The 27,302-nt window shown below is 41.9% G+C and overlaps 1 protein-coding gene across 3 annotated transcripts in view; it reads right to left on the bottom strand.

Annotated features, from left to right (window-relative positions):
* The window catches only part of RAP1GDS1 (Rap1 GTPase-GDP dissociation stimulator 1), an 892,032-nt gene extending 866,571 nt beyond the window's left edge, over window positions 1–25,461 (bottom strand). Inside the window, exon 1 of one of the 3 annotated variants that reach the window (XM_086961955.1) lies at window positions 25,260–25,461. In XM_086961955.1, the coding sequence (XP_086818081.1) occupies window positions 25,260–25,263 (4 nt within the window). In that variant the 5' untranslated portion in view covers window positions 25,264–25,461. The remainder of the gene's footprint in view (window positions 1–25,259) is intronic. The other 2 variants (XM_086961956.1, XM_086961958.1) reach the window with 2 other exon arrangements.
* Window positions 25,462–27,302: the final 1,841 nt, after the last annotated feature.

Raw genomic sequence — 27,302 nt, 5'->3', positions numbered from 1 at the left:
CGCGCCGCTTCCCCGGGCTCCCGCACCCCAGTGCCGCCTCCGCTGCTCCCCGGCCCCAGCATGGTGATAGCCGAGCCCCCGGGGCACCCCCAGCGCGGCCCGGTGTGGGTGGTCTTCTACAACATCGAGAGCACGCTGGGGAAGGGCAACTTCGCCTTTGTGAAGCTAGCGAGATACCGCATCACCAAGAGCGAGGTGAGTGCCTGTGAGGACCTGGAGAGGGATTCCTATGCAAGCCGGGCCCCTGGATCACCGAGAGGGAGGGGAGTACACGTGGGGAGCGAAAGAAACAAAAACAAAAGCGGACACTTTGGGGGAAATTAATAAACATGTGTGAAAGTTGCAGGAGGTGCGTGTGCATGCGCATGTGTGTGTGTGTGTGTGTGCGCGTGTGTGCGTGTCTGCGTGTGTGTGTGCTTGCCTTCGGCCGGCCTGCCTCAGCGCGTCCACAGACCCTGGTCGGCTCGTGCACACCTCTATCTCCCTTCAGAGCCACCTCCGCGACAATAGGTCTCGAGAGCGAGACCTAAAAATGCGGCTTCACAATCAGGGATATCTACCGGCTCAAAAGTACATTTGAGTGCTTTGTTATAAATAATAGCAATACCACCACCAGTTTTAAGAGTTCTGTCCTTCCTAACAGTCGCATAGTTGGACGGGAGAGCAGTGGCCTCATCCGGGCCGGAGCCTTCATGTAACCAGGTTTCTGTCAGAAATAGTGCACTGGGTTGGTCATCCAGTAACAGGTTGAAAATGTCCAACTTGTGTTTAGGTAAGGAACAACAATTGATACTGTAGAACAGAAAGTTTTTGTCAATGGGATAGGATTGTTTATGGCGCTTTCTATATCTGAATCTGCGATCGGGATAAGGTTGGAAATTAGATAGTGTAAGACTGCAGTTAGGGCAGGTCGCATTTCCAGTGTGGGGAACTACGAGTAAAGTGCAGTCGCCATGCTTCACAGGGCGCAATGCTTTAAGATGGTCAGACGTCATTACCGGTCTAGTCCTTGCCTGGGAGACATAGCCCTCTGCCCCGTGCCCAGTCCTGGCTTGGCCTGGACGGGCACAGACGGGCTAGTCTTTGGCGTGTCTTCGGCGCGGGGACGGTGCGGTCGCTGCGCGTGTTAGGTGGCATCAGTGTTTTGTAGAGGCCGTGCTAGCGTTCAGCACCGCCTCCCCACACTCTCAACCAATCGATGCCCGGCACCGGGAGGGAACCCGGAAGAAGGTAGCGCCCTGCACCCTCCACTACAATCAAGCCTAGCGCTTGCGGTGGACCAGGGTAGCAGGGGCGGCAAGGATCGCCACAAGAGGTCTGTGAGAAGAGTGCAATATAGTTTTAAAAATTAAAGTGCATCCGTGCAAATTAAAAACACAATTCACACACAGCTATTAAAAATTATTCAGAGTCGCGCTCTCAGTGCAATTCTTCAGTCAATATACACCAAAGCGTTAAGTTAGTATCCAGGTCGCGCTGTGAACATGAAATGCGCGTGTATATTTATTACTACTTGCACTTTAAAAGGTTCTCGGTAGAGAAAGCAATCTATTTTGCACAACAGCGTATTTTGCACAAATCTAACCAGATTGTTAATTGAAGTTAGAATATTTTTACTATTGCGTAATTTGCGCAAAATTCAAATATGTAGCAAAACAATCATACTGCATTATCAATCCTATGGATATAGGTGAAGGAAAACAGTATACATCAAACAGCATTTATCAGATTGACTTGATCTATGGTATTTAACCGTGATTTTTTTTAAGTTAAAAAATTACCCATATTATTGTGTCTAAATCCACAGTAAATGTCTTTATTAACCCCTTCGATGCTATTGACGGAACGGTTCCGTCATGAGCGTCGGTTGGCCTGTGCTCATGACGGAACCGTTCCGTCATGAGCCCGTTGGCTCATTAGAACGTTCAGCACAGCGCAGGAATCTGCGCCGCGCTGAAGGTGTTAAAGCAGAGACAGTGATCAAATGAAACAATAACTAATTTTACATTGTATTAGTCTTTGTAAAAAATCGACACTGTTTTATACAATATCTCTGCCTTATCAATCTACCTCTAGTATTTTGTCCATGTCTATTACCAGCCCGACCATGTGACGTTGTTTAACCTAATTACTGGCACTTTAAATGGGCGTTCTCAACATCAGAATGTTGTCATGTGAGCAAGGCTCCTCGGAGCCGAAACGTCATGCGGCTGAATTTGCACAAATAAAGATATTCAGCACTTACTTGGCCCGTGTCCGTGCTGTTTCTGTCGCGGTGGAGTTCATCATCGGGTGGAGACGCGGTAAACCGTATATATATATATATATATATATATATATATATTTACATAGGGAACTTCATATTACCTTTTTAACAGTACATAGTCCTGTCATTGATTCATGTTCCTTATTTTCAACAAAAAAAATCACATACCAAGGACACATAATTATGTAATTTTATCGTAATCTTGACTTTGTTCATCGTAATTTTTTTAATTATTTCATCAAACATTACACAAATATAAACAACATATATATACAAATCACAAAAATTCATAAATTCTACCTGCTTGATAGAAAAGACAGTGTTCATCTATTACATAAAGGGAATACACTCAGAGGTCGTCTTACATGCACACAAGGTTCTTATTCCTTAAAAAAATCTTAATCACAAAACCGTGCATTCAATCGTCAAAAGATTAATTAATTACCACAGACTCCTCTTGTCAAAACCTGTCGACGCAGATGCGTTTTGGCCTTCATATACGTCTTGGCATCCTCAGGTCAAGGGTGAGGAAACAAACTTATGAAAACAAATCCAGATGCCATGCGGTCAAAAACCGGTTTAAGCAATGTGTAAATATCCAGGATGTGTCACTTCACAACTTGTTGCTTGCACATCAGTAATCAAAATATTAGTACCCACTCCGGGGCCTCTACACCATTCCCTGCTCTTTCTGCTTCAAAACATGTGCCTCGTCACCTCCTTCCGTTCTGTCGGCACTGGGTCGCAACAATGTTGAAGAAATTAAGCCATACATAAATAGGAAACATTTACCCATTACAACAATTCACACTGGCAAAGCAATCACTGCTCGACCATTTCTGGCACACCCTTCCTTAGGTGCAAAACACCAAAAAAGCGTTTTCATCAATGCAAGTCCAATATTAAAAAAAAAATTCAAGCACAAAAATCACATATACAGCATATCCCTCTGTATATAAGCATTTAGACTATAGGTATATACCTGTATATGTGTATTGCTTTGTTTAAATGTGTATTATAATTATGTTTTTAAAAATATAGATATGTTAGTTCTGCTTGACAAATGTACATATTGCTTATAGTCACAGTATTCTATGTTTTTATCATGTATAAAAGTGACTGCATAAATAAGTAAACCTTATCATAACCTACAATTGCTTCAGTATTGAATTACATAAAAAATAAAACAAATTAATTTAAAGTACAACACTACTTGAAAGACAGTTTATTAAATGAATCTTTAATCTAAATATACTACCTTCCTTATGTATATATACCTTCCATGTAATATGGCATTTCTTCTAATTCAGCATATCCAATGCACTGCCCTATTTCTCACCCTACACCGCTTTCAATACATACTCTCCCTTAACTCGGACTCATCTCAAACCTGAATCTACTACTCTTTCCCATGCACTTCCCTATTTCTCACCTTATAGCTCTGTCAATATATCCTCTACCTCCATTCATCCCATACCACTACTATGCCCCCCAAACTAACCCTTCTAGAATCTTCCCTCCTCTACCCCTCCTTGCATCATCTCATAGCTCTTGACTATTTGGATCTCCCAGCAAGCCTTTGTAAACCCTTCCCTCTGACTCTTCCCCCCCACCTCCCTTTTAAACTTCCCAAACCTCCTCCTACTGCTATGAGCTCCAACAAATAAAAATACACACAAAAAAGAATTCTAAATCCTTCTCTCTTTTATCCCTCCACCGATTTTTTCAATCCAAATAACAGATTAACCTATCCACCACTCAAATTACTATCATATTTCACCATACTAATTTGCCACTAATCATTTATGGGTTCCAGAGTAGCGTGCTACTTGCCGAAAAAGCGATTCAACACCTCATCAGGGGTGGCAAGTGCTATATAAATGCGAACCTTTTTCCTTCTACCCCTCCACTATCCTTCTCAATCCAAATGACTGACTAACATACCCATCACTAAAATTACTTTAATATTTCCCTTTACTAATTCACCACTAATCCTTTAGGGGTTCCGGAGTAGCGTGCTGTGCTACTTGCCGTAAAAGCGCTATGGCACCTCGTCAGGGGTAGTAAGCGCTATATAAAAGCAATTAGAATACAATAAACGACTTAACAGATTTGTAACTAGACAGATGACTCCTAACAAACATGGAGAGCTGAGAAGGTAACACACCCAACCGGCTGGATTAAAAACCTCAAAGATATAAAAGAGGGCCACGGAACAGCAGAGGATATAATCCAGGAACACACAAATATCAAAAAAGAAGTGGCATGTTGGTACTGGGCGCTGATTGAGGAAGGAGAAGAGTACTATGATATCCCTAAAAAAGATATGGGGAGAAATATTCCCTGACCTTGACTTAACGAATAAATGGCGAACCTCAATGAATACTTGTTTGGAAACAGTAAAATCAGCACCTCTGAGAAAAAAAACATTTTCACAGTACACAGAGCCTACTAGACTCCAAAAAAAGCTGTCAAATTTCAAAGATCAAAGCGAAAGAAGTTGCCCCAAATGCGGGGAACGGGGTGTAGATGATCTCCACATGTTTTACCAATGCCCCCACCTGGAAGAATTCTGGAGAGAGATAGGTAAACCCGTATCCAAGGGAGTACAGCTGGACGCGAGTATGGATCTAATTATTTTTGGGAAAAGTTGGAAAATGGCCACTAATGTCAAAATAAGTAAAGATAAACAGAAAATCATGTTTGTTTTAATATAACTGGCGAGAAGGGAGATATCTATTAATTGGGTAAAGAATTCACCCCCAACATTGAAAGAGTGGGTGGCATCTGTCTAAAGAATAAACAAATTGGGCAGGAGTGGGAATAGGGGGGATGCACACATTTTCGGGATAACTTGGGAGGATTATATAAAAAATAGTTAATCACCCCGATAAACAACGCACTTGTCCAATGATTTAAAGCAATGCAAGAGAACACTTCAAGTGGGAACTTGAAGGAGCAGTGAAAGTGACTAGCTCACCGCAGAACCACTACTAAAGCGGAATGGACACAAAAGGGGCCTGACAATACCTAAGGAATAGGGAAAACGAGTATTCTCCACGCAGCTGTTGCAGTTACCCAGGAGAAATGCCAGAAGGGCAGAAGCTTATAAGTAAAGTGGGCACCTGATACCTCCAATTCCCAACTCTTGCTTTATGACGGACAAAAAAAAAAGAGAGAAGGTGACACCCCCATCCTGCAGGAAGCAATACCTCTAAGATATAAAATAATTATGAACAAAATGCCCAACTGAGGGCTGGAAGAATTACATTTGTGCATAAGGAATCCCTGCATACCTCGGGTTAACTCAGCCCCTTAACAAGGGAAGACAAAGACCTTTTCAGATCCACCCATCCACAATTACAAATGCCAACAACATCTAGACAGCATTTCACTGGCAACAACATTCTGAGACATATTCCCTATTCTCCCCATTGATTATCCCAATCTCATTAATCTGGGTGACTTCAGCATCTGGCTTGGAAAACTGCATCAATAATCAACTAAAGGACTAATTTCAGGACTCGAGCTCTGGAACTCAGTGATCCCTTATCCACAGCACTCCGCAGGACACACCCCGAACAAAGCTTTCATTTAAAAAAAAAAAAAACAACACCTGCATAGCCCCCTCAAAAAACCTGCCCCCAACATGAAGTGACCACGCTGGCATGCCCTTCAACAACATGTTGTACAAATGCTTCAACACTAAAAATAATTTTGCTTCAAGAAGAAAGTATCGACAAACTGAATTTTTCCTCTTCTCCCTGGAAATCATTGTTACCAGTTCATAACCCCCTTCAGTGACCTTCGGCTGCCTATCATTAGCAATTCCAAAATTCAATAACTGGCTATCAAAAGTGTTCAGTACTACTATCCCACAACAAAATGTCAGCACCTGAAAATACCAAGTCAGCGGAATTATTCACTAAGTAGCTCCCATTATTCAACGCTCATTCGGTAAATGAATGGACCATTGCCTTGCATTGTAACATCAAATAAGCAATGGACAGATTGTTTCCTGAAAGCTTTGGGGCAGGAGCAAGTCCTACCTTACCAAGAATGGCCTGTAAAATATAAACTATCTGACCAGTTAGGCTAAGCTTGCCCAAACTTGTGAGAACTTGGAGGAAGTCTGGCAAGCCCAACTTTGACTTACTCCTGAAGTGTGGATGATTTACAGTTGAGTAGAACTAATTCTTCACCTAGATCTGCAACAATCCATCTCTACCTTTTCACCTAAGCAGTTTGGTAGCATCTGAATTTTTTTCTCCTTTTAGGGACCAAGTCTTCTTTCTCCAAGCCATTAGTAATATGGGTATACATAAGAGATGGTGTACAATGTATTTTTCAGTAAGGACTTCTGCAGCACATCGAGGCCCAAAATACCTATAGTACAACTATTGGACTGTGTCCCCTTTTATGGATTACATATACTCTTTCAGAGCTGGTAACTCTCTGACTTTAAATCATACAAACAACTCCAGATGGTACGTTGAACATCTGCGACATGCTGTGGTTAGTTCTCACCTACAGACATCCTGAGCAGTCTGTTGTTCATAGACTTAATGTCACTAATATACTCAAAATGAACTTTGGGTCAGCCCTCTTCAACTAATGCTTTATTCGATTCTGCCTCTTCCAGACACTGGCTTGAGCCATTGTGAATCACATCAAGCATCATCCATAGGCAGCAAACGATCTCACCAATTGCTACTGGCTGTTTTTCTCTGTCCTCTAGAGCTCCCATGGAGTGCTTGCATTGCGCTGCATGTGGGATGTTGCTCTGCGAGGCATGCTGTAATCCATCTGTGATGTTAGGTCACACCAACCACTTTCTATTTGTTTTTTTGTGTGCCTCTCTGTAGTGGTTTGTTTTTACTGGTGGAAAACTGCTTTTTACCCTGCCTTTGGGTGTGGTTTCAATTTCGAGTTGACTGCCTCTGTTACAAGTGTCCTAACGCTTTGATGCATTTATCGTTTTTTAAGGCACTCTTTAATTTGCATGGAATGGTCCCAGACGCGTATTACTGCATGCGGTCGCACTGGTTTCCCTTTAAGCATATCTGCGATTTGCTCCTATTTGCGAGCGCTACTGGTTGTGTTGCCATTGCTCCCGCCCCCTTCCGTTGTCAAAGTTCAGCACCTCCCTCGTTAATCTACATGGTCATACGCCTAAGTAAGTATTTTCGGAGCACCCGGGTTGTGTTAAAGTGACCGCTTGTCACTTGGATGGACAGGCGAACAGAAGCAGCCATAATGATTCCTTCCGGTCCTGTATCTTTTGCAGTGCACGGCGCCATAAATAACCTAGTTAGCTCATGATTTCAAAGAGATAAGTCACCAAAATAACTGGCCAAAGAGATAATAATGTCCCTCAATTACTTTCTCCCCACTGTGACACGAAATGCAACTTCTTATGAAAATATAGCTTCTATTGTCGCAGGTCAACTTTGGGGCACAGCGGATGTTCGTGGGTCTTGGGCTCTTTGTTGGAAGGTGACGTGGATATTCCGGCTTCTGCGATGTTACCCGTAAACTGTAGCTGTCCCTGGGCGGCTATCGGAGGCCAGATTTGATGTTCTTCTCTCTTAACTCTGACCACTAATTTATCATCGCCCTCGTCGACTCCCCCGGCTGTTGCGAAGCCCTCGCACAATGAAAGGTTCGGCATCGTACGAGTGACAGTAAGTGGGGCAGTGATGCCAGGCCTAAGTAAGGTCAAGCAGATAAGTAGGGACTGACAGTGAGACGCCGATGGATGCTTGGAAATCGTTTTCCTTAGCAATGACTCCATCGCCTCTAGGTTGCACCACATGTCTCGAGCGGCAGCTATGCCTCCGCATGTGATATTACTGGAGTATATTAGTTGCCAACCAGCATTCTGTTAGAATACATTCATTTTGGTAGGTACAGGGAGATTACGCGATTTCCTAGAATCAGAGGATGTTGAGCAGACGCTGAGACTCAAATCTGGTTCCCTGGCTCCACAGTCGGTAGATCAGGCCATTACACTACATCCTCACCCTTGCCATATATCACTGCCAATTGCCCTGTTATCACTGCTTTTTAGTGTGTTCTTCTTGCTTGTCATCCCAACACTTTGAGCTCGCTACACCCTGACTGGCGGTCCCTGGACACGTGCCTGTTGCCAGCCTGAAACGATGAGGCCAAGTTTGGGATATTCCTGCACTAGTGAGTCTTCTTGGTACTTTACTTCAGCTCCAAATGAAACTGTGCAGGCGAGCACAAGCCGCACTACATAAACTTAATGAAACAATGCTATGCCCCAGGGGCCACGCACGCTGACTGTGCACTGGGCTTCACTTCAGAGTTATTCAACCCGGAAGTGTGGGCCAAGCTCTTCGAGGCTTCGGGGGCCAAGTGACTTTGGGAAAGTAGTTAGGGTGGCGGGACGGGAGGAGTGCAATAAACAAAGGCACTCCGGTTACTCTGCTTGCACCCCCAGATTCCACATACGTTAACTGTTTTCAAGCATGCAAATATGAAAGGGAGCATTTCGCACAGCAATAAGAAGCACATGGCAGAGCCAAACATTTTGTCATAAATCAGACTGCATAACCCAATATATAGTAACTGTATAGCTATTCAATACCTAGCAAAACAATATATAGGATAATGTGCTGCATACCTAAACGTTTATAAGGTCCCAAAGGCGAGACCCATTGGCTATACCAATACTTCTTATTTCTTTTCATTACTCCCTCTGTGGTGCACTTCAAACTAGGCACCCCATCCCCCATTCACACTATCTCCTAGCTGCTGGCTTGTTTGTTGCTCTCCCAACACTCCCCTTACCATTCACTGCTCGCTTTTCCCTGCTTTTTTCCTCTTTAACCCCTCCCCCCACTGACTGATATTGGCTTTGCAAAGTTATTAGCAGCATGAAATCATCTTGGAATGGTATTTTTTTCGTTTTCTTATCTTAAACTATAACAAAACATTCAAAGATTAGATGACCGCCAGCGTGTTTACACACATGAGGACTCATGAAATTACTAACTCTGAATTATTTTTGTTACACTTGTGGTAAAAAACAATCTAACAGGTTTGCCTATGGATGCGCACCCATCTTTGAATTGCTTTTACCATACATGCCAAAGCAAACAAACAGAGGCAAAAAATAGCTTGGCAGCCACTTATTAAAAGGAAAGACAATCTGGATTTGCCTAAGCTTGTTTTTTTGTAAGGGAAACCAACGAGGCAATTCAAAAGCTGGAAAACGTGCTGGGGGCAAAGAGCTAAGCAGCCTAACTTGGGGCAGCCCACCTTTGGCAGGTCAATGTTTTTTTTTTATAATAAGCTAAAGGGAAAAACATGGGAGCGAATCAATGCCTGACCAACTGCCATACAACCAGCCCTGGGAGCAAAGGCAGCGCCTTCACGGAACGGGAAGCTAGATAAAATAGGGTTGGCTGAATGCTGCGGTTTAATTTACAACAAGGCAAATGCCCTCTAGGTCTGAACTCTAGATGCTGCAGCCATGACACACCGCATAATGTATGAGGTGATTTATCCCTGCAGATGGTAGAGTCTACAGTTAATTAAGCAACCATCTCTGATGGATGAGGCACTGATTGTGGAACTGGTTGCAGGGATTTCGCTGTCCAGTCTTGCTAACGACAGATTCAACTCTATGCAGCCATGGGCCATTATATATATAATATTATATATTAAATGCGCTCACCTAGATAGTCGCTGGTGTTAAGGATGCTCTATACAGGAGCTGCTTTCCACCTAAACTTGAGAACTACCCAGAGTTCTCTGCTTCTTTTTTGCATAACTTATGCGTCACTATGCCTGAAAGGGTACTATTTTGAGAGATATATTATATATCTATCTATTGGATTCCTCCCCAGGATTAATGATCATTTTGATAAAACTCATTAAGAAAGGAAATTAAAAACTAATTGAAAACCGTAGAAGAGGAAATAAACAAACTATCTCTGACAGATGAACAACAGAAACTCAAATCAAATATTCTGAAAAACATGGAAAAACATGAAGCACGAGTAAAATCACGGAAACAATTCAAATTCCAGAGGGACAAAGCCGATTTCGAAGAGGGACGTATTTTCACTCTTGGCAAACAACATGAGCTAAGAGAGAACAAAGCACAATCAAACAAGAGAGGAGAGAAACCTCAAGCTTTGAATCTATACCCAGTAAGGAATCAAGTGAAATAGATGAAAACACTGCTAAACCACCAGAACAAACAAAAAAGTCCAATTTTTTAATGGAAATGCGACAGGCATTAGAGCAGCTAAACAAAGGCAATCAGCCCAAGAGGGGCAGAGGCAGGGGGCGCCTCAGAGGAGGACTAAGAAAACCAGACGAGGCCAGAGAGGCCAGGGAAGAATCAAGGGAAGACACTTGGTCAAAAGACAGACTGAGACAACCCAGGCCATAAAAGAATCAGAACAAGATTCACAAGAACTAAACATCATTAACTTATCAACTAGAACTTTAACAACAACAGAAAACGACACTGAAAAAAAGGTGTAAACTTCTGTCCCACATCCCACCTGAACATTGCAGAAACACGCATTGATTTATATACCCGCAAGCTAAAGTTAACAAAAATCTACACAGAAAAACCTCCTCAAAGTAAAGAGGCCAATAAAAGATCAGTGAACAAGCTCAAAGCGGAAGATATGGAAGGTTTAATTTCCCTAATGACAATGGGCCCAACATCTTTATCCCAAGAGGAACAAGCATTGATGGAAATTGAAGAAACAGTCCCAATGGAGGGGGCAAGTGAAAGCGGTCTAAAACAAAAATCAAGATTCAATCCGATATTACCACCAGGAAACAAGACTGATATATTTAAGGAGCTAGTAGTTGAGGAACTGTATAAGATCACACCAAAGAAAGGACACAACAACTTAACAAAAAAGGAAAGAGAAATCCTGAAGAAATTTGGCAGAAGATAAAACTATAGAAATAAAGCCAGCCGATAAAGGCGGCAACATAGTCATCATAAACAAAATTGACTATGTTGCGGAAGCCGAGCGTCAACTAATGGATGAAAGCTGTCTCAACTCATTGAAAAAGATCCAATACAGGAGTTACAAATCAAAATCACGAACCACCTAATGGACTGGCATCAACAAGGCCTGATAAATGAAGAGGAGCACAAATATCTGTGCAACAAACATCCGACACTGCCCACCTTCTACTGTCTTCCAAAGGTCCATAAAAGCCAAGAAAGACCACTAGGCAGGCCAATAGTCTCCGCCAATAACTCACCACTAGAAGGAATCTCAAACTACACAGACCAATTCCTTGCTCCATTAGTTAAAAACGTCACATCCTATCTGAAGGACACTACAGACCTTCTCAGGAAATTAGAAAATGTTGTCTGGCAACCGTCCTATAAATTAATCACCATGGACGTGATTTCATTGTACATAAACATTTAACATCAGATCGGCATCGATGCTTGTAAACATTACCTAGGGAAAAGAAACATCCAATACAGAGAACATAATAAAATGTTAAACAAAATGATCTCACTATGCCTCGACAACAATATTTTCTTATTCAACAAGCAAATTTATAAACAAATTCGAGGATGTGCCATTGGATTTTCATTTTCACCAAACTATGCAAACCTCACAATGGGATGGTTCAAACAAAATCAAGCACAAACACAGAAAACTACGAGTGGAAACAAAAAACTATACTCTAGCTAAGGTTTATAGACTTTCTACTACTCATCTGGAATGGCACACAAGTGGAATTTGAACCATACTTTGAAAAACTAGACAACACCTCGTCAAACCTCAAATTCACTTTTGAAATCAGCTCAGAAAGGGTTGTGTTTTAGACACAGAAATTTACATTGCCAAAGACACTCTGGAAACAACACTACAACGCAAAAAAACTGCAACCTTACATGGACAGAGCTTCCACAATGAAAAACTCAAGTGGAGCATCCCCTATGGGGAGTTTCTGCAATTAAAATGAAATTGCTCCAATGAGCTAGAATTTGAAAAACACAGCAAGAAAGCCACAGAGAGATTCCTCAAAAGAAAATATCAGACAATAGTTGTGGAAAAATGTCTTAAGAAAGTAATAGGATCAAGACCGCAAAGCAATTCTGCATAATAAAAGGGTCAAAAAAGAAGATAACACAATCAGATTAATCACCACATATAATGCAGAAAACCAACAACCAACTAAAATAATTCGGAAACATTGGGGAATCCTGAAATCGGATCAAACCTTGGCTAAACTAATTGGAAATCATCCTCAAATCACCTTTCGAAGAGCCAAAAATATTGGCGATCAGTTAGTGCATAGCCACTTTAAAGAGAAACCCAAAACCACCTGGCTGCAAAGGGAGGGATTTTGGCAATGTAGGCAGTGTAAAGTATGCAGGATTGCAACAGCAACAAAGGAAATTGAGATAAACAAAGGCCAGAAATGGAATATACGCCAACACACGTAATCTACATGATCATATGTCCCTGTGATAAAAGATACATCGGCAGCACCATTTTTGAGGTGAAAAAAGGAATTCTGGAAGATGCAAGAGCCACCACATATAGAGACCGAACGAACGCCATTGATAAACACATGGACAAATGTCATGATAACAATTGGGAAACATTACGATATTGTGCCATCAAACAAATACCTGAATCAGAAAGAGGAGGCAATCGGACCAAAACTCTCAGGCAAAAGGAATCAAAACATATCATCACATTCAGGACCTTAGATCCGCAAGGACTAAACCAGAATGAAGAATGATATGTCCATTTGTAAATACACACAGGAATAAGATTACAGATGAAGAAACGAGTCGCAAAGGCAAATTATACTCTTACTCACTAGAGAGTCAAAAGGCACACCTCCGTAAAACGGATGACATAGATTGAGGACTGAGCCGTAAAAGCATAAATACTCATACTCACCAGTGAGTTTAAATGCTTTTCATTACGAAAAGGAAAACCAAATCTTGTTTTGCTCCTAATAAACCACAAGAAGCTGAAATACAATTGTGACGGAAAACGATACATATCACTAGAGAGACTGAAAAATAAGAGAACTATAATAAAAGACACCACAATTAAATCATTGCTATCCAGGACAATGCACATAATCTCCCTTTAAGTTGTTTTGTTAACACATGGAGCACTTTTGAATTTTGTTTTGGAATTTGTAAAAAAAATGTGAAAAACTACATTTACCAGAATGCATTGGCATGTTTATGGTTTAATCACTATGCACAAACATAAAAGAAGGCTCATTGCTAAGGTTCAACATCCCGTGATCAAGCCTTTTGGTTAAGGCGAAACGCGTTGGGCTTTGCGAGAAGCTTGGTAAAATAAAGCCGCTGAAACCTTAATACTAATTATCCGAGAGAGTGCGTTTTCATTTCCAACCTTGAGTCGGAATCTGTTGAAACACACATACATATATATATATATATATATATATATATATATATATATATATATTAGTTTTTTCACGGCAAACAGTAGCTGGCTTTGCAAGAGAGAGGTACACAAATTGCTACGTAGGTCACACTAAAGCATTTGCATATTGCTGCACACAGGGAAACATAAGTTGACAACATTCCAGTACCCCGCCTGAGACTGTACTTACTCACTATTCACGTGTTTGTTCTTCCAGTATAAATGCAGAAGTTATCTCTTAAATCCAACACCATAGTTTTAATCGTAAACGGTCTTTCTGCTCAAATTTGACAAGATAGTTGCTACTATTCCTTCTGCATCCTGAACACGATGTCCTAAAACAGTGTTTGTTTGTTAACCTTTTGACTTCTGTGGACATCCACCTAATCCCTACCGGAAGCTGGGGACCCCCTTTCAAGCAAACGTCTGTGATTTGAACCTCAAAAGAATACACTGAAGTATAGAAACAAATACACTAATTACTGAATATTTCATTTATTACTTTAAAATGTTATGGGAAGGCAGGAGCTTGTCGAAATTAGGTTTTATTTTTGACAGACGTAGTGATATGCCAGACTCTAGCTTATGACTTTGTTTTACTCTTAATGCGCGCTCTCTTTTTCTCGGTGAATACAAGTGCTTTATTTAAGGCCATCACATCAATCATTCCTATGAGATTCTGTTTGCTGTACTTGGAGCTACTAAGAATCAATCCTCTAACTTTGAATTCCTTCACACTTACAAAGCGTTCTAAAATTAAAATTTTCACTTGTGCATGTCTACTTTATTAATCTGCTAATATTTAATGTTGAGAACAGTAGGTCCTTTTGACCCTGAGGGCGCCGCGAATTTAGGTTAAGACACACTGTCCTAAACAATATTTTTATTTGCAAACAAACTCAAATAATATTTTTTTCTGCAAAAACCTACCGTGCAATAAATAATTCAAAACACTTTCATGCTCTCAAAATATTTCTACTACAAATGCAAAGATAGACCTCAAGGTGTTGTGGGATGTTTCATGTTCCTGAGCCACGTGACCCTTGCCAGAATGTAAACTACTCCGACAATCAAGAGTGTAAGGGAACAGAAAAATACCATTCAATGTCTGCAATTCTTATTCACAATTCAATAATTTCACCGGCCTTTTAGGCATGTGTTACAAACTTCTTTGATCGAGACATAGAAATTAAAATTTGCGTTCCAAGTAAAGGTTTGTCAGGGTACAGACATCTAGAAAAAGTTCCTCTCCCAGCCCTACAATTGACAATCATAATGTGCACGTACAGCCAAAGAATGATGTGCAGAACTGCAATGGAATAAGAAATGGTCCCAGAAAGTACAGGTATGAGGTGAGAGGGGCACACAGATTACCTCTAGATGTTGACCTCAGGGAGTCCACAAAGATGGTTGGGCCAATTACATGGTGCCTGAAGAAATATCCTTAAATTCCATATCTGAAGTGCAATAGAAACACTGAGACAGGTGTGTTGAAGGATGCTGATCCAGATCCAAATTCATTCTGTGCGTGTAGGCAAGTGTGGGTGAGTATGGGGGTAGAAAAACAGGTCATGCTTTAGGTACTTGACACTGTGTAGTGTTCAGTATGTTACATAACCTGTGGGCCTCGGTTGCTCAACTACCAATTGGGAAGCCTCTGAATCTTTTCTAGAATGACAGTAGGAGTTATCAGAAAATTGGAATTTTGGGAGCTCTACTGAAAGACAAAGAAGTAGCTAAGAGCTAATGATGGCTAGCACAAGCCTTCCGCATCAACATTCCAATGCTTATCTTTCTGTTTCTATCTTTTTAATTTAGAACATAATATCCTCAGTGGGTGAAATGGTCTGATAGCCTTATAGCCATTCTGCATCCAGCTATACTAGTTGTTAAAGGTCCTCTTCCTCGTAATAGGTTGTATCCTGCGACTCATGCCTAGAACTTTGGTTCAGCACTTTAACAACTGGAATAGTCTGTCGTATCAGGCTATATTCACACATTTGTTCCTTTGTTCCTCACTGAAGCTCTACAAGCGCAAAATACATCTCAATATGCGGTTCTGGGCAATGATGGCAACAATGAGTCTCTTCTGATTTATCTACAGTCTAAGCACTCAGCATGGTGTACAGCACAGTAGGCTCACTTCATTGGAATACAGGAGAATTCCCATCAGGGAGATTGAGGGGGGGAAGGGGCAGATAATGTACATTTTCATATTATTTGCAGCGTAATTAAATGCTGCCATGAATTTTAATAACATAAAATGGAACATCCAAACGAAATAAAAAAAATTGTTGAAAAAGGAGGAATTAGAAAAACGGTGTGGCTAGAACACTGATTGGCAGAAGTCCATTCAATCCTATTCTACTTCCTTTTTCAGAGGACAAGAAGAGGTAGAATCATCTACAGCTTTTAAAATGCATAAAACAGTCAAACCCTGATCTGCAAAACATTACTCTTCCCCTTCCCGGTCATGTAACCCCACATAGATGTCATTCACCCAGCTACATTAGGGGTTTGTAGCTTGATGAAAGTATGGAGAAAGCCATCCCTATAACAAAAGTATTTCTTGGAGGTGAAGTGAGAGGAGCGTAACGGGGTTTCAAGACGACAAAATCTACTTTTATGAAAGAAGGAAGACTGAACAAATTGATAGCATCAATATTTAATATTAAACATACCATACTGAGCACGAGTCCTAGGCAGATGATAAAGAAAGACTTTAAAGACCACGAAGAACAACTCCAGTCCCCCAACTCAAATTGGCACTGTGTTATGATGAGCCTTCCAAAGTTCCCTTCTAGCTACACACGTTCTTTCCCAACCTCCGACAGCTACTGATTCTTTTAAATATGTATAACTAGTTTGGTGGACTCAGTCCAGTTCTTGCATACATGTGTTCCTGCTTACAGAATGCATCCACAAATTCGGGAAATCAAGAAATATGAATTGGCTTGCACCTTGGTAGGCTAAGGAATACCGAGGTGGGTAAGTGGTAAATAATCTCACAACTTTGTATGGAAGTCACGTCATCTCTTGTCATTTGAAATCAACAAGGTAAAAAGGGGCCAGAGATTCACTTTCAATGTAACTGAAAATGTGATTAGAAAGTGTACAATTTCTAAGGAGAGGTTCGTTCCCACCATCTGGTTCCTTAACGATGCACACAGAAAGCCCTTTATTTTTTATTTTTAAAAAAGATAACCGGCAGCTCTAAATACTTTTTGGCTAGAAAGACCATACTCCTGCTCTTGTTATCATTTAGATGCTGGATATCTACGTGCTGCGTATCTACACATGATCTAGGATAGCAACTATAAAGCAATTTTACAAAACAGAGTCTGATGGTTGGAAGCATAGTCTAGCTGACTGTTACGTACTGTATACTGAGCCTACATGCACAACATTGCAAAGGGAAGATGATGCATATACATTGGCATCTTTTTGCTACTTGGTGGATCACAGTACAGTGGCAACGAATGATGGATCCTTCAACCTCGAAGTGGTCTATGCCAGCTGCACATGCATAGGTTCACACCCTTCAAGATAAAGGAGAATGTGGAGAAATGCTGGTTGCATAACTGTAAATGTGTAACAGTAAGGTAATAACATCCAGTTTGGTGTACTTGAGTTCTTGCCTACTGTCTGTTCAGAAAACCGGTTTCACTACGACTGGCACATATTGATCTGACACCACATATTTGTTGTGCTTATCAAAAAACAATAAAGCTAGTAACTTCAATGGTTCATTGTTTAACCAAAAAATAGGTGCTACATTATGCTTGGCTTTAATATTATGGGTATTAAACCATGTCCATCGGCTGACATATCTTTGCCTCAGTCCTTTCCCATTTGCCTATCACCGTTAGCGAAGGTCTAGGACATTCTCCATGTAGAGTCTAATACACTGCAGAAACTCCAAATTGGCCTTTCTTCAACCAGCCCCACCTGTTTCTACCCCACTTCCTAGGATCACCAAGACCTCAGACTGCAGGCCTGGCCAGGTACTCTTCCCATACTATTCTAGCAGCTCTGGTCAATTCGGCAAGGAGTTAAAAATTGCCTGCTCTGGCAAACAAATCTGGTTCAATCTTTAGCAAAACGCAAAAAAGGTACCATACTTGTACACATTACCCATCTTCTAACATCTACCCTGGATCCATTAAGTGGCCATGATTCTTTCAAAGTTTGTCAGACCCCGTAATGTGGCCTCAGCACAGAATGGGGTCTGACAGCTCTTTATGAGGCTGGTAACATGCTGTATTAATTGCTATAAGACAAACAGAGATACAGCATTAAAAGTGCCCAGTGCACTAAAAATAACATTAATTTAACTCTGCCTAAACTAAACAGGTTTGAAAAAATCTACTTGCACAAATAATTTGTTCACCAAAAAAAAATCCTAGACATTAAACTAACAAGACTGGTTCTTTCTTCGGTTAATGCTTTTGCCCAAAAGGTGACCAACTTCAGTTGGTGGCAACATAAAAGCCAACAAAGAGAAACATAAATAAGATTCAATCTCACTCAACATGACCTTATGGCCTCACCGATGGAGCTGTACTGCCCTTAAAATGTAATTCGCTTTTTAACAGAAAAGATTTCAGGAATACAAGTATCCTTGGTCTACCAGCGAAGCTCGATTGCTGATATCTATGGCATGTCAAATCAATAGACTAAATCCCACACCTAACTGTTTTAACGTAAAAAAGGAAACATGTACAACTGTATGAAGGGGTTGTTTTAAGATGCAGCCTAAATAATTTTTTGATATTCAAGATGAGGCTACCCGGTATTGCGCTGTCTTCTTTTTAACAAAATGGAGCCTTCTGCTTCAGCTTGGGTGTGTTAATGAAACTTGACTCACTGTTGATCGGGTTGCTGCCCTCATTAGGCTTAATTTTCATGGCAGCAAGGCACTACTCCACTTATCGCCTTCCAGTTTCTCCCTTCTTTAAGACAAGGAACTGAAAGTTTAAAACCCTGCAGAGTCGACCATGAGGAAAGCAAAAAGAACCCTTATCCCTGGTTGCGCCACGATCATAATGGACTAAATGATCAACTGCTCACCACTAGTAATTGCTTTTTAAATTAACTAAAAATATACCTCTTTTGGCATACAGGTTTTACAGGGAGAGTTCTGCCATGTATTGATCAGCAACTTTCACAGAAGCACCGTCCGAGCGGCAGGATTAAATCACCTCAACAGTCCAAAGATCTCTTTCAATCATGATCACAAGCCTACATATGTCCTACGTACTAACCTCTTCAGACCTTTCCATATACTAACAAGAACCTATTTCCGAAGCCCCTAACAAAGGGCAAACCACCATCAAATGGTAAATAAGGGATGATAAATCACTCCAAGAATTCAGTCCTTCACAAGCACTTAAGAAAATGACAGATACCAAAGGAAAACTATTTCTCACTGAGCAAATATATGGCACATACTAAGGGCATGATTATGAGTTTGGCAGACGGGTTGCTCCATCACAAACATGATGGATACTCCATCTGCCATATTACGAGTTCCATTATATTCCACTTGATATAATGGAACTCGTAATATGGCAGACAGGATATCCGTCACGTTTGTGGTGGAGTAACCTGTGTGCCAAACTCGTAATCAGGGCCCAAGTGTATTGCATGGGACTTGTCAATTTTCTGTATCCATCAATAAGCTTATGCTATATGGTTTCTTACATGACTGTGGTAAATGGTTCAACATATGTAGAGAGTGCTTGATGTAAGCTTTGTCTCAACATATATAATTATCTAAATACAACATCTGTGCTTTTAATATGCATTATGGACACCGTCAGGAACTCCAAGTCCATTCCCTGCCCATTTCTAAAAAGAACCAGTAATTGGATTAGTACTGAGGAGAAGGTCTGGGACATGCAATACCCGGGAGATGGCTAGTATTTAATGTGGGCCCGAATTACAAAATTTGCAGGTACTTAAGAGTACAGTTACAGTGGTAAAAAAAAATCTGCCAGTATGACATATTCCACTATCGTAATTTTAGATGAAGGGTTAGAAAAGTGTGCTACAGGGAAGCTATGGGCACATGAAAAGCAAAGAGAAATTAGAAATTCATACCCACAAAATCCCATTCTATAAAAGCAAGCAAACTTACTCCTGATAGCAGGAGTGAGGGCCTTTCCAGAGTTTGAAAGGGAAAGTAACACCCTCATTTCACGAGCGAGCAGGAGATGCAGCTTCAAAACAAGGAAAATATTTACAACAACTGGAAAAGCAAGACACAAATGCAAACTGCCATCTGATTAACTCACCTGGTGCCAGATGAACGACCAGGTGCTTTTGCGACTCGCAAATTGCGAAAAACAGTGTCAGGGACACTGTTTGCGATTCCCAATGGGGTCACAAAATGCAAGGCTTATGAATATTAATGAGCCACTTGCAATTTGCGACCCCATTGGGAATGGCTGGCCCTCCCAGGAATGGTGGCATGCTAGCCTCAGCAGACCTCCATGTCTGGGACTGTTTTTAATTAAAGCAGGTTTCTATTTTTTTTAATGCAGCCCGTTTTTTTCTTAAAGGAAAACGGGCAGCATTTAAAAAAAAAAAAAAAAAACTTTTTTTGTTTCTTTATTTAAGGGCAGGCAGTGGTCCCTGGGACCACTGCCTGCCCTTAAAAAATATTTACCCATGCATTCCCAAAGGGGAAGAGGTCGCCTGGGGACCTCTTCCCATTTGTGAATGCTTTACTACCCACTTGAAGTTGGTGGTAAATTGCTACTGTTTTGCGACCACAATTGCAGTTGCAAAACAGTCATATATAGGGCTTAGGCTCGCTATTAGGAAGGGGGTCCCTTGAAACGCCCCAATAGCGAGGCGCAAATACATTGCGATTCGCTAATTAGGTTTTGTATCAGCCCTTAGGTATTTTTGCATGCTCAAACAGGTCGCAAACCGGTTTGTGATGCAAAAATACGTCGTAAATCTGGCCTTTACATTTTTCACCCAGGGGAAAAAAATATTCATTAACCCCTTCCATGCTCATAACGGAACGGTTCCGTCATGAGCCGATAGGCTCATTAGAACCTTCAGCACATCGCGAAAATTCGCGCCGCGCTGAAGGGGTTAATGCATTTTGTCTACTAGTCATATTCCTGTTAATTGCTGCGATTTGCAGATTTACAATGGTGCTGGTGGGTTTCTTTGTGAATGCCTAAAAAATCCAAAATCTAACTCCAAACATAAATGGTAACAAAGGGGACGAGATATCGGACTTAATACCCTGCTTCTAGAGGAGGACCTGTAACATTTATCCTGGTCTCTTGGGTGGAAAGGCCGCAACCCATCAAATTCTTACTTTACGTCGGTACAATTTGCTCCAACTTCAAGTTTAATGCAACAAACAACAAGGTGATCGAAGTCAAAGGAAAGCATTGAATATTCCAAGTGGCCATCTTGCAGGGAGGGTTGGATACTGGTCATGTGATGCACTTTGACAATTTTAAAGTTAGCGCAGATTCAGTATTTCACAATGGCTTGGGTTTTCCAATATATATATATATATATATATATATATATATATATATATATATATACACACACACTTTTTTTTTTTAATTGTCAAATGAATGTACAACAGGTATAATAAATTATATTTACCAAAACTTTGTTACTGTTTAGACAAACTCAATATGTTTTTTTCCTCAGTTTTCTTGTACAATAAATGTTATTGTCTTTAAAAAAAAGTTGTACCTGGCTGATGAGCCCATTACTAGGGCGAAACCAGCCCTGGGTTGCTTGTGTTCCAGTTCAAGCAGAGCCTGGCTTGGCAGTTTGGTTGGACTGTTCCCACTGGATCAGAGTGAAGACTGATTTGCATTTAGCAGGGTCCAAACTGAGGTGGCATGGTGTGCAAAATAACGATGGACTGGGATGCAGCCCTAAGTAATCACCAGTAGCTGCGATTAATTCAAGCATTCCATCCATCACTTTTTGTATATTTTAATGTGTCACCTTAAATGACACAGTGTGCACCGGACCCACGTCTGGGCATACCCATCCCACTTAGGGGCCTGGAAGTTCGAGCTTGACTATTCCCATGAGGAGCAGGTTCATGGCTGATTTGCATATGGCTGGGTCCAAACTGAAGTGGTATGGTGGGCAAAAAAATGATGGATTGGAGTGCAGCCCGAGCGATTTCCAGTGGCTGAGATTACTTCTAGCATTCCATCATCACCTTGTTGTTTTTGCAATTCTTAAAAGGCAGGGAAGAAAGTGAGTACAGGATTACTCCCATATCTGGAGTGACATTTTCAACTTTCACAGGACTCTAAAAGAATACCTTCCCAGGAATACTCACATGTATTCCACTCTGGGGCAAATTCTGCACACAGAAAATGGATGTATTCACATTTACTTTAATTTTGGCTTATCCATAGGACCAATGAACGAATTACATTTAGAAAAGTGTTCCGAGGATAGAAATCTTCAATGGAGTTAAGAGTATGTGGGATATGACCGACTTTTGCAGTATGTCACTAAGCTTTCATTTCCATGTGGAAATGTTGCAAATCACATTTGAAAAGGGAAAAATTCCATCAATCATTATTATTTGACTCTCATTGGAAATTTACCCTAGTAAACTTATTTAAGTGCACACCTAAGCTGAACTTAAATGTATAAATTGCTTTACAAATTGGATTCTACATTTCACAATCAATGTTAACATAACTTGTAAAGATACTGCGAAAAAGTAACACACATTAAGGAATGGGGAGCTGCCAACTGATAATATCTTAATAACAATAACGAAACTCCATTACTGACAATAGATTTAAAGGAGAAAATCAGGAACTGATTTGCAGTCAGTTGAGAGTGCATTGCAACTCCCATGTGTCTCAATACTCCAAAGCTTTCTGTGAACTTTACAACAGTATTTCAAAGTAGCTGGAGTGCATCTAAGTCACACCACGGATTCCTAAGAATTACTGTCTCAATAATAATCATGGGAGAAGGCCCAAAGTTTAGGATGCAGTTCTTAGTGGTGCGGGCAGTGTTTAGCAAGTGGAGTAGGCACTTGAACTTGTTCACCAGCTACACGCTGTTCAAATCTGCTCCGAAACTTTGTTGGCGTCAGCCGTAAACAAGATCAGAGCCAACGTTGAGTTTTGATCTTTGCAGAGGCGCTGGTTTCAGGAATGTCGGTTAATAGGGTGCAGTTTCTGATTATTGTTGGATTGGTGTTGATGGCGACAACCCTGTATTAGCACACCAGGTACTGAGCGATGCACACGAGCTAATGTTCACAACCAGTCAACAATCTGATGCAGATTAATCAGAAGAGCAATGAAAATATACACGCAAAAGTCTGCACAATCCAGAGCCCTGTTTTCATGGTGGCTGCCCAAGACCTGTCAAAATTAAAGTCACTCTCAAACAACACTCATTACATACCAGCAACTGGAAAGCAACAGAAAATCACCTCGACAAATCAGCCTTCAACTTGACAACCCCTCAACCAGACTTCAAATCTCAGGGTACACACTGCACTCCCTCACCACTATCCAATAAAATGTAATTGGCCATAACCTACTGATTTCATTCCACAGATACCTGTGCAGTGTAGTGCATTACATTGCACCATAAAAAGCTACACTGAACAAATACGTTGTCTTTGTTTTGAAGTACTAATGCACAAATCGCCCAAAAGACAAATTGCTTTCATATTGTCCTCAGTCACGACTCTAGGTTGAGACTACGTCCTCTCTTGATTTTTCCATGTCTGATGCTTCCTTAATATAAGGCCAGATTGGAGAGAAACCCCACAGCTGTTGTACTTGGCCCTCGAGCTAATATAATTCAACAAATGGGGAGGCAAGGGCCTTTCCTATCACATAGAGAGAAAAGAAACCCCCAGCAATGGATGAGAGGTGGTGTGTCTTATACAGGGGGTTTGAGACAACACAGCAAAGGAAGCGATATAAGAGGACATGAATATTACGTGTGTTATCACATACACGTTAGAGCTCAAACAAGTGCCCCATATGCTATAAGGCCATTGAGGTGCTGACCCCATCTTAAAAGACCCTGTGTACCACTAAAGCAGAAACTGGTAAAGGTCCTTACTGCCATCAAACTAAATAAGACTCATCAATGCAACCCTAACAATAAGGGATTTTAGAATATAAATTAGGAGCATACGATAATTAGCACCTTCCCTTACATTAAAAGAATTAAAAAGGCCGTATTCCAAATCGTATGGGGGCTGTAAGTGTGGAGTCATGTTATGAATGCTGATTATAGTGGGGTTTAATGAAGAGGCGTTTTAAGTTTCCATATCAAACTCGATGAAAATATGACAAAAGTGTGCGCGCCGTTGCTACAAAAACGCGTTCAGCGGGCCTGTGCAAGGCACTGTTTCTTGTTATGTCACCCCGATTCACCCACCAACCAGCAACAACATGTACATGCGACTAACACAGCATGAAAAGGCAGCAGCGAATCCCGACACGACCTGATTTGCTGCTGGGTCTCCCTAGGGGTAAAGGATGTATAAGCATCGCATGCTCAGTACGAGTCCCTCTCTTGGGATGCGCGTTGGGTAGGAGGAGGGCGAAAGGACCGGAGGAGGAAGTTTCAGGTCATCACCAACTGACAAGACGACGAAAGAGAAAAAAAATTCCAAGCAAGGAATGGGAGGGGGCTGCTCCACCCTAGGAGGGCCTTAGACAGCAGCTGAGGTAATGAAGACAGGATGGGCAGACATTAACAGCAACATGTACTTATTTACAGTACGCTTGCTTCAGGATGAATGGGGACACACTAAAGCAAAGACTTGCAGTAAACCAGAGAGAATTCAAATAGAGGTACAGTTCAGAGCAAAGGTGATGAGCATTTTGCTAGCACTGCACAGAGAGGAGTGGCGCACAGCGAACGTGTGCATTAAACAGTAAGTGGTGATTTGTAGGGAGGGACAGAGCATTTGGAAGGTGTACTGGGACGTAAACAGGGAAGAATAATGGCATGGGACTATAAGGGGGGCGTACAGTACACAGTGAGGAGAAACAATACACTGGAAGAGACACGGAACAGCGATAATGCACTGCTTAGGGTGGGGACATGCAGATTGAGTGGGTACGGGCAAGTGGAAAGGAGACGAGTGCATAGGCTGGGGGGGTGAGTAGCAAAGGAGGTCAGTGGAGAGGGGGAAGATAAAGGTCTGAAAGGAAGGGCAGTGGAAGTGAAAAGGGATACTGCACTGAGAAAGTGGATGTGAAACGTACAACATAGGGAAGTGGATGTGCTGTGCATAAGGAAGTGAATGTGAAGAGCATGAGGATGTGCAAATGCGGTGCACTCTCATAGACTGTCAAGAGCACTTATGGGTCGTAGCAAAACACCCACCCCACCGTAGCAATATTTACAACGCTGAGCTCCAACCGACCTTAACACCACAGCCCGCACAACTTATGATGGATGGGGAAGGGGGCGACTGGACGCAGAAATGATATCGTAAAATGCCTGTCACCATCCCCTCCCTTCGTTCCCCGTGCCACTGGGTGTGTACTCACCCATGGTGTCCCCCCGGGTGGAGGGCGGCGGTTCCCGGTGTGCAAAGAGGGCAGCAGAGAATGGCAGCGGCTGGGGAGGAGAAGAAGGCGGTGTGTGATTACTCCAGGCTCTGCTGCTGCCTCTGCTGCGGGGGCGCGCGCGCAGCCGTGAACGGCAGCTGCGCGCGAGCACTGGCACGCGCTCCCATCATCAGCTGAAGGCGAGAAGCTCCAGTGACAGGGCGAGGAGAGCGCGCACGTACGGCCGCGTGAGAGGCAGGGGAGGCACGCGACTGGGGCAAGCCTGATGTGTTCGGTTTACAGAGGGAGCCCCTCCTTAGGCGCTTGGTCCCTTGTTGGGGGCCTGTAGACGACTGTGCACCTGCCCGTCCCGTGTGCAGGACAGTCTGCTCAGTGCTCACCCTCATTTGGCGAACGTCACCATGTTTTTAAAAAATGTACGCTCTAGCCAAAAGCAGTGAACCTTAATGGACTTGCATTAGGTCACAACCTTTTCAAACCGGCATCGCCCTAAAAAAGGCAATTGCCTGACCCTAAGTCAAGAGCCACTGGTTGACAGGTATGCTTGTGTGAAAGCAATGACTGCTGAATAAGGGACGGGGGCTTAGTTATGTGTGTGTCTCTCGACCTATGCCATGTGCATTATTACTAAGCCTGCTGCAGCATGTTTTTTAGTTTTATGCCCCTCTGCAAACCAGTGCAGGGCAGTGGGAGAAACGGAATGTAACCGCGAAAATGACTTAAAATAGGCTGGAGTCTTTCAAATTATCAGATTTCCATCTCAATGGACCACTTTTCCGGCTCTAGCAGATTGGATGTGTGGTGCAGGACCACAGCTGAGTTTGGCGTGGTGTGATGGCAGCGTGGAACACATTTATTGAAATGCAGTGTTTCATGCACTACAAATCAAGCTTTTGCCAACATGGGCCAATTTTATTTTTTCTTCGATCTTGAAATGACCTCTTACTGCACCACGTGATTACTATTGCTGTTCTCGTCACTGTTATAATAATCTGCGAGCTTGCATTGAAAGATCATGGCTTTCCCAGCCACATAAAACTTGGTGTACATAACCAAGGACAACGTGGTTGTCTCACGCCATTTTACATACTATGTATCCATTTATGTTATCTGAATAGACCGAGAACCACAACATCTAATGTAAATGTAATATGAGAGAATCTTTAAATGTATTCTGTGGCGAAACATTTCTTCTTGCTTTTTCCACATTGGTGCACATCATGTGAACCATGTTCTTGTGTCGTGTTTGCATGAAATCCTTTGTTTAAAGTCCTATTTGATAGGACCCACATATTCACTGTTAGAGAGACCACCTTCGCCTCACCTTAGAAGGCAACTCTATGCTGGATTTTATTCGGAACTTTGTACTCGTGTTATGTGCCTGATTGATGGCCCAGCTTGTAAATTCCTGCTTTATATTTTGTAAGTAAACTTTACTCCATGTCTGTCATTCTTACTGAGAATGTCGCAGCTCTTACCTAATATGTAAGATCTGCACAAAGAGAGAAGGGTTCAGTCGGGAAGCCCCAAAGTCTGTACAGGGACTACACAGCTCCCGCTCTGGGTAGGAGATGCACTTTAGGTAAAAAAAAGAAATGGATTTTCGGGCTGACAGGTCTTGTGGCAGAGCTGATGGTTCCGACTGGATCCAGTCGGCACTGAAGAGACCTATTTGGATGGGGTAAACTTGCTTTAGAACTCATTACTTTACCTTCATTGGTCAGAAAGTTTTGGCCCAGTACTCAAATTGACCCGGCCTCAACCTGATCCTGATTCCTGAAGAAGAGGTGGCTGTTGCAGTAACCCGGAGAAGACTGCCTGAGTATCAATCGGGATTTATGCACATGCGAAGCATGAATGAGAAGTGAGGCACAAAGTGGTGCATGTTGGGAATTGTAGTAGGAATAGAGGGTTGAAATACAATGGCTGGACTATGAATGACATTTTTCAGGACAGGAACATAATATTTCTCTTGTGCAAGAGGGGGAACTGTGCTCCCCCTTGAGCTGTACTTTCCACATC

The sequence above is a fragment of the Lissotriton vulgaris genome, chromosome 3_1 (genome assembly GCF_964263255.1).
Source record: "Lissotriton vulgaris chromosome 3_1, aLisVul1.2, whole genome shotgun sequence".
NCBI lineage: Eukaryota > Metazoa > Chordata > Amphibia > Caudata > Salamandridae > Lissotriton > Lissotriton vulgaris.
This window is presented reverse-complemented; position numbering and strand designations above follow the sequence as displayed.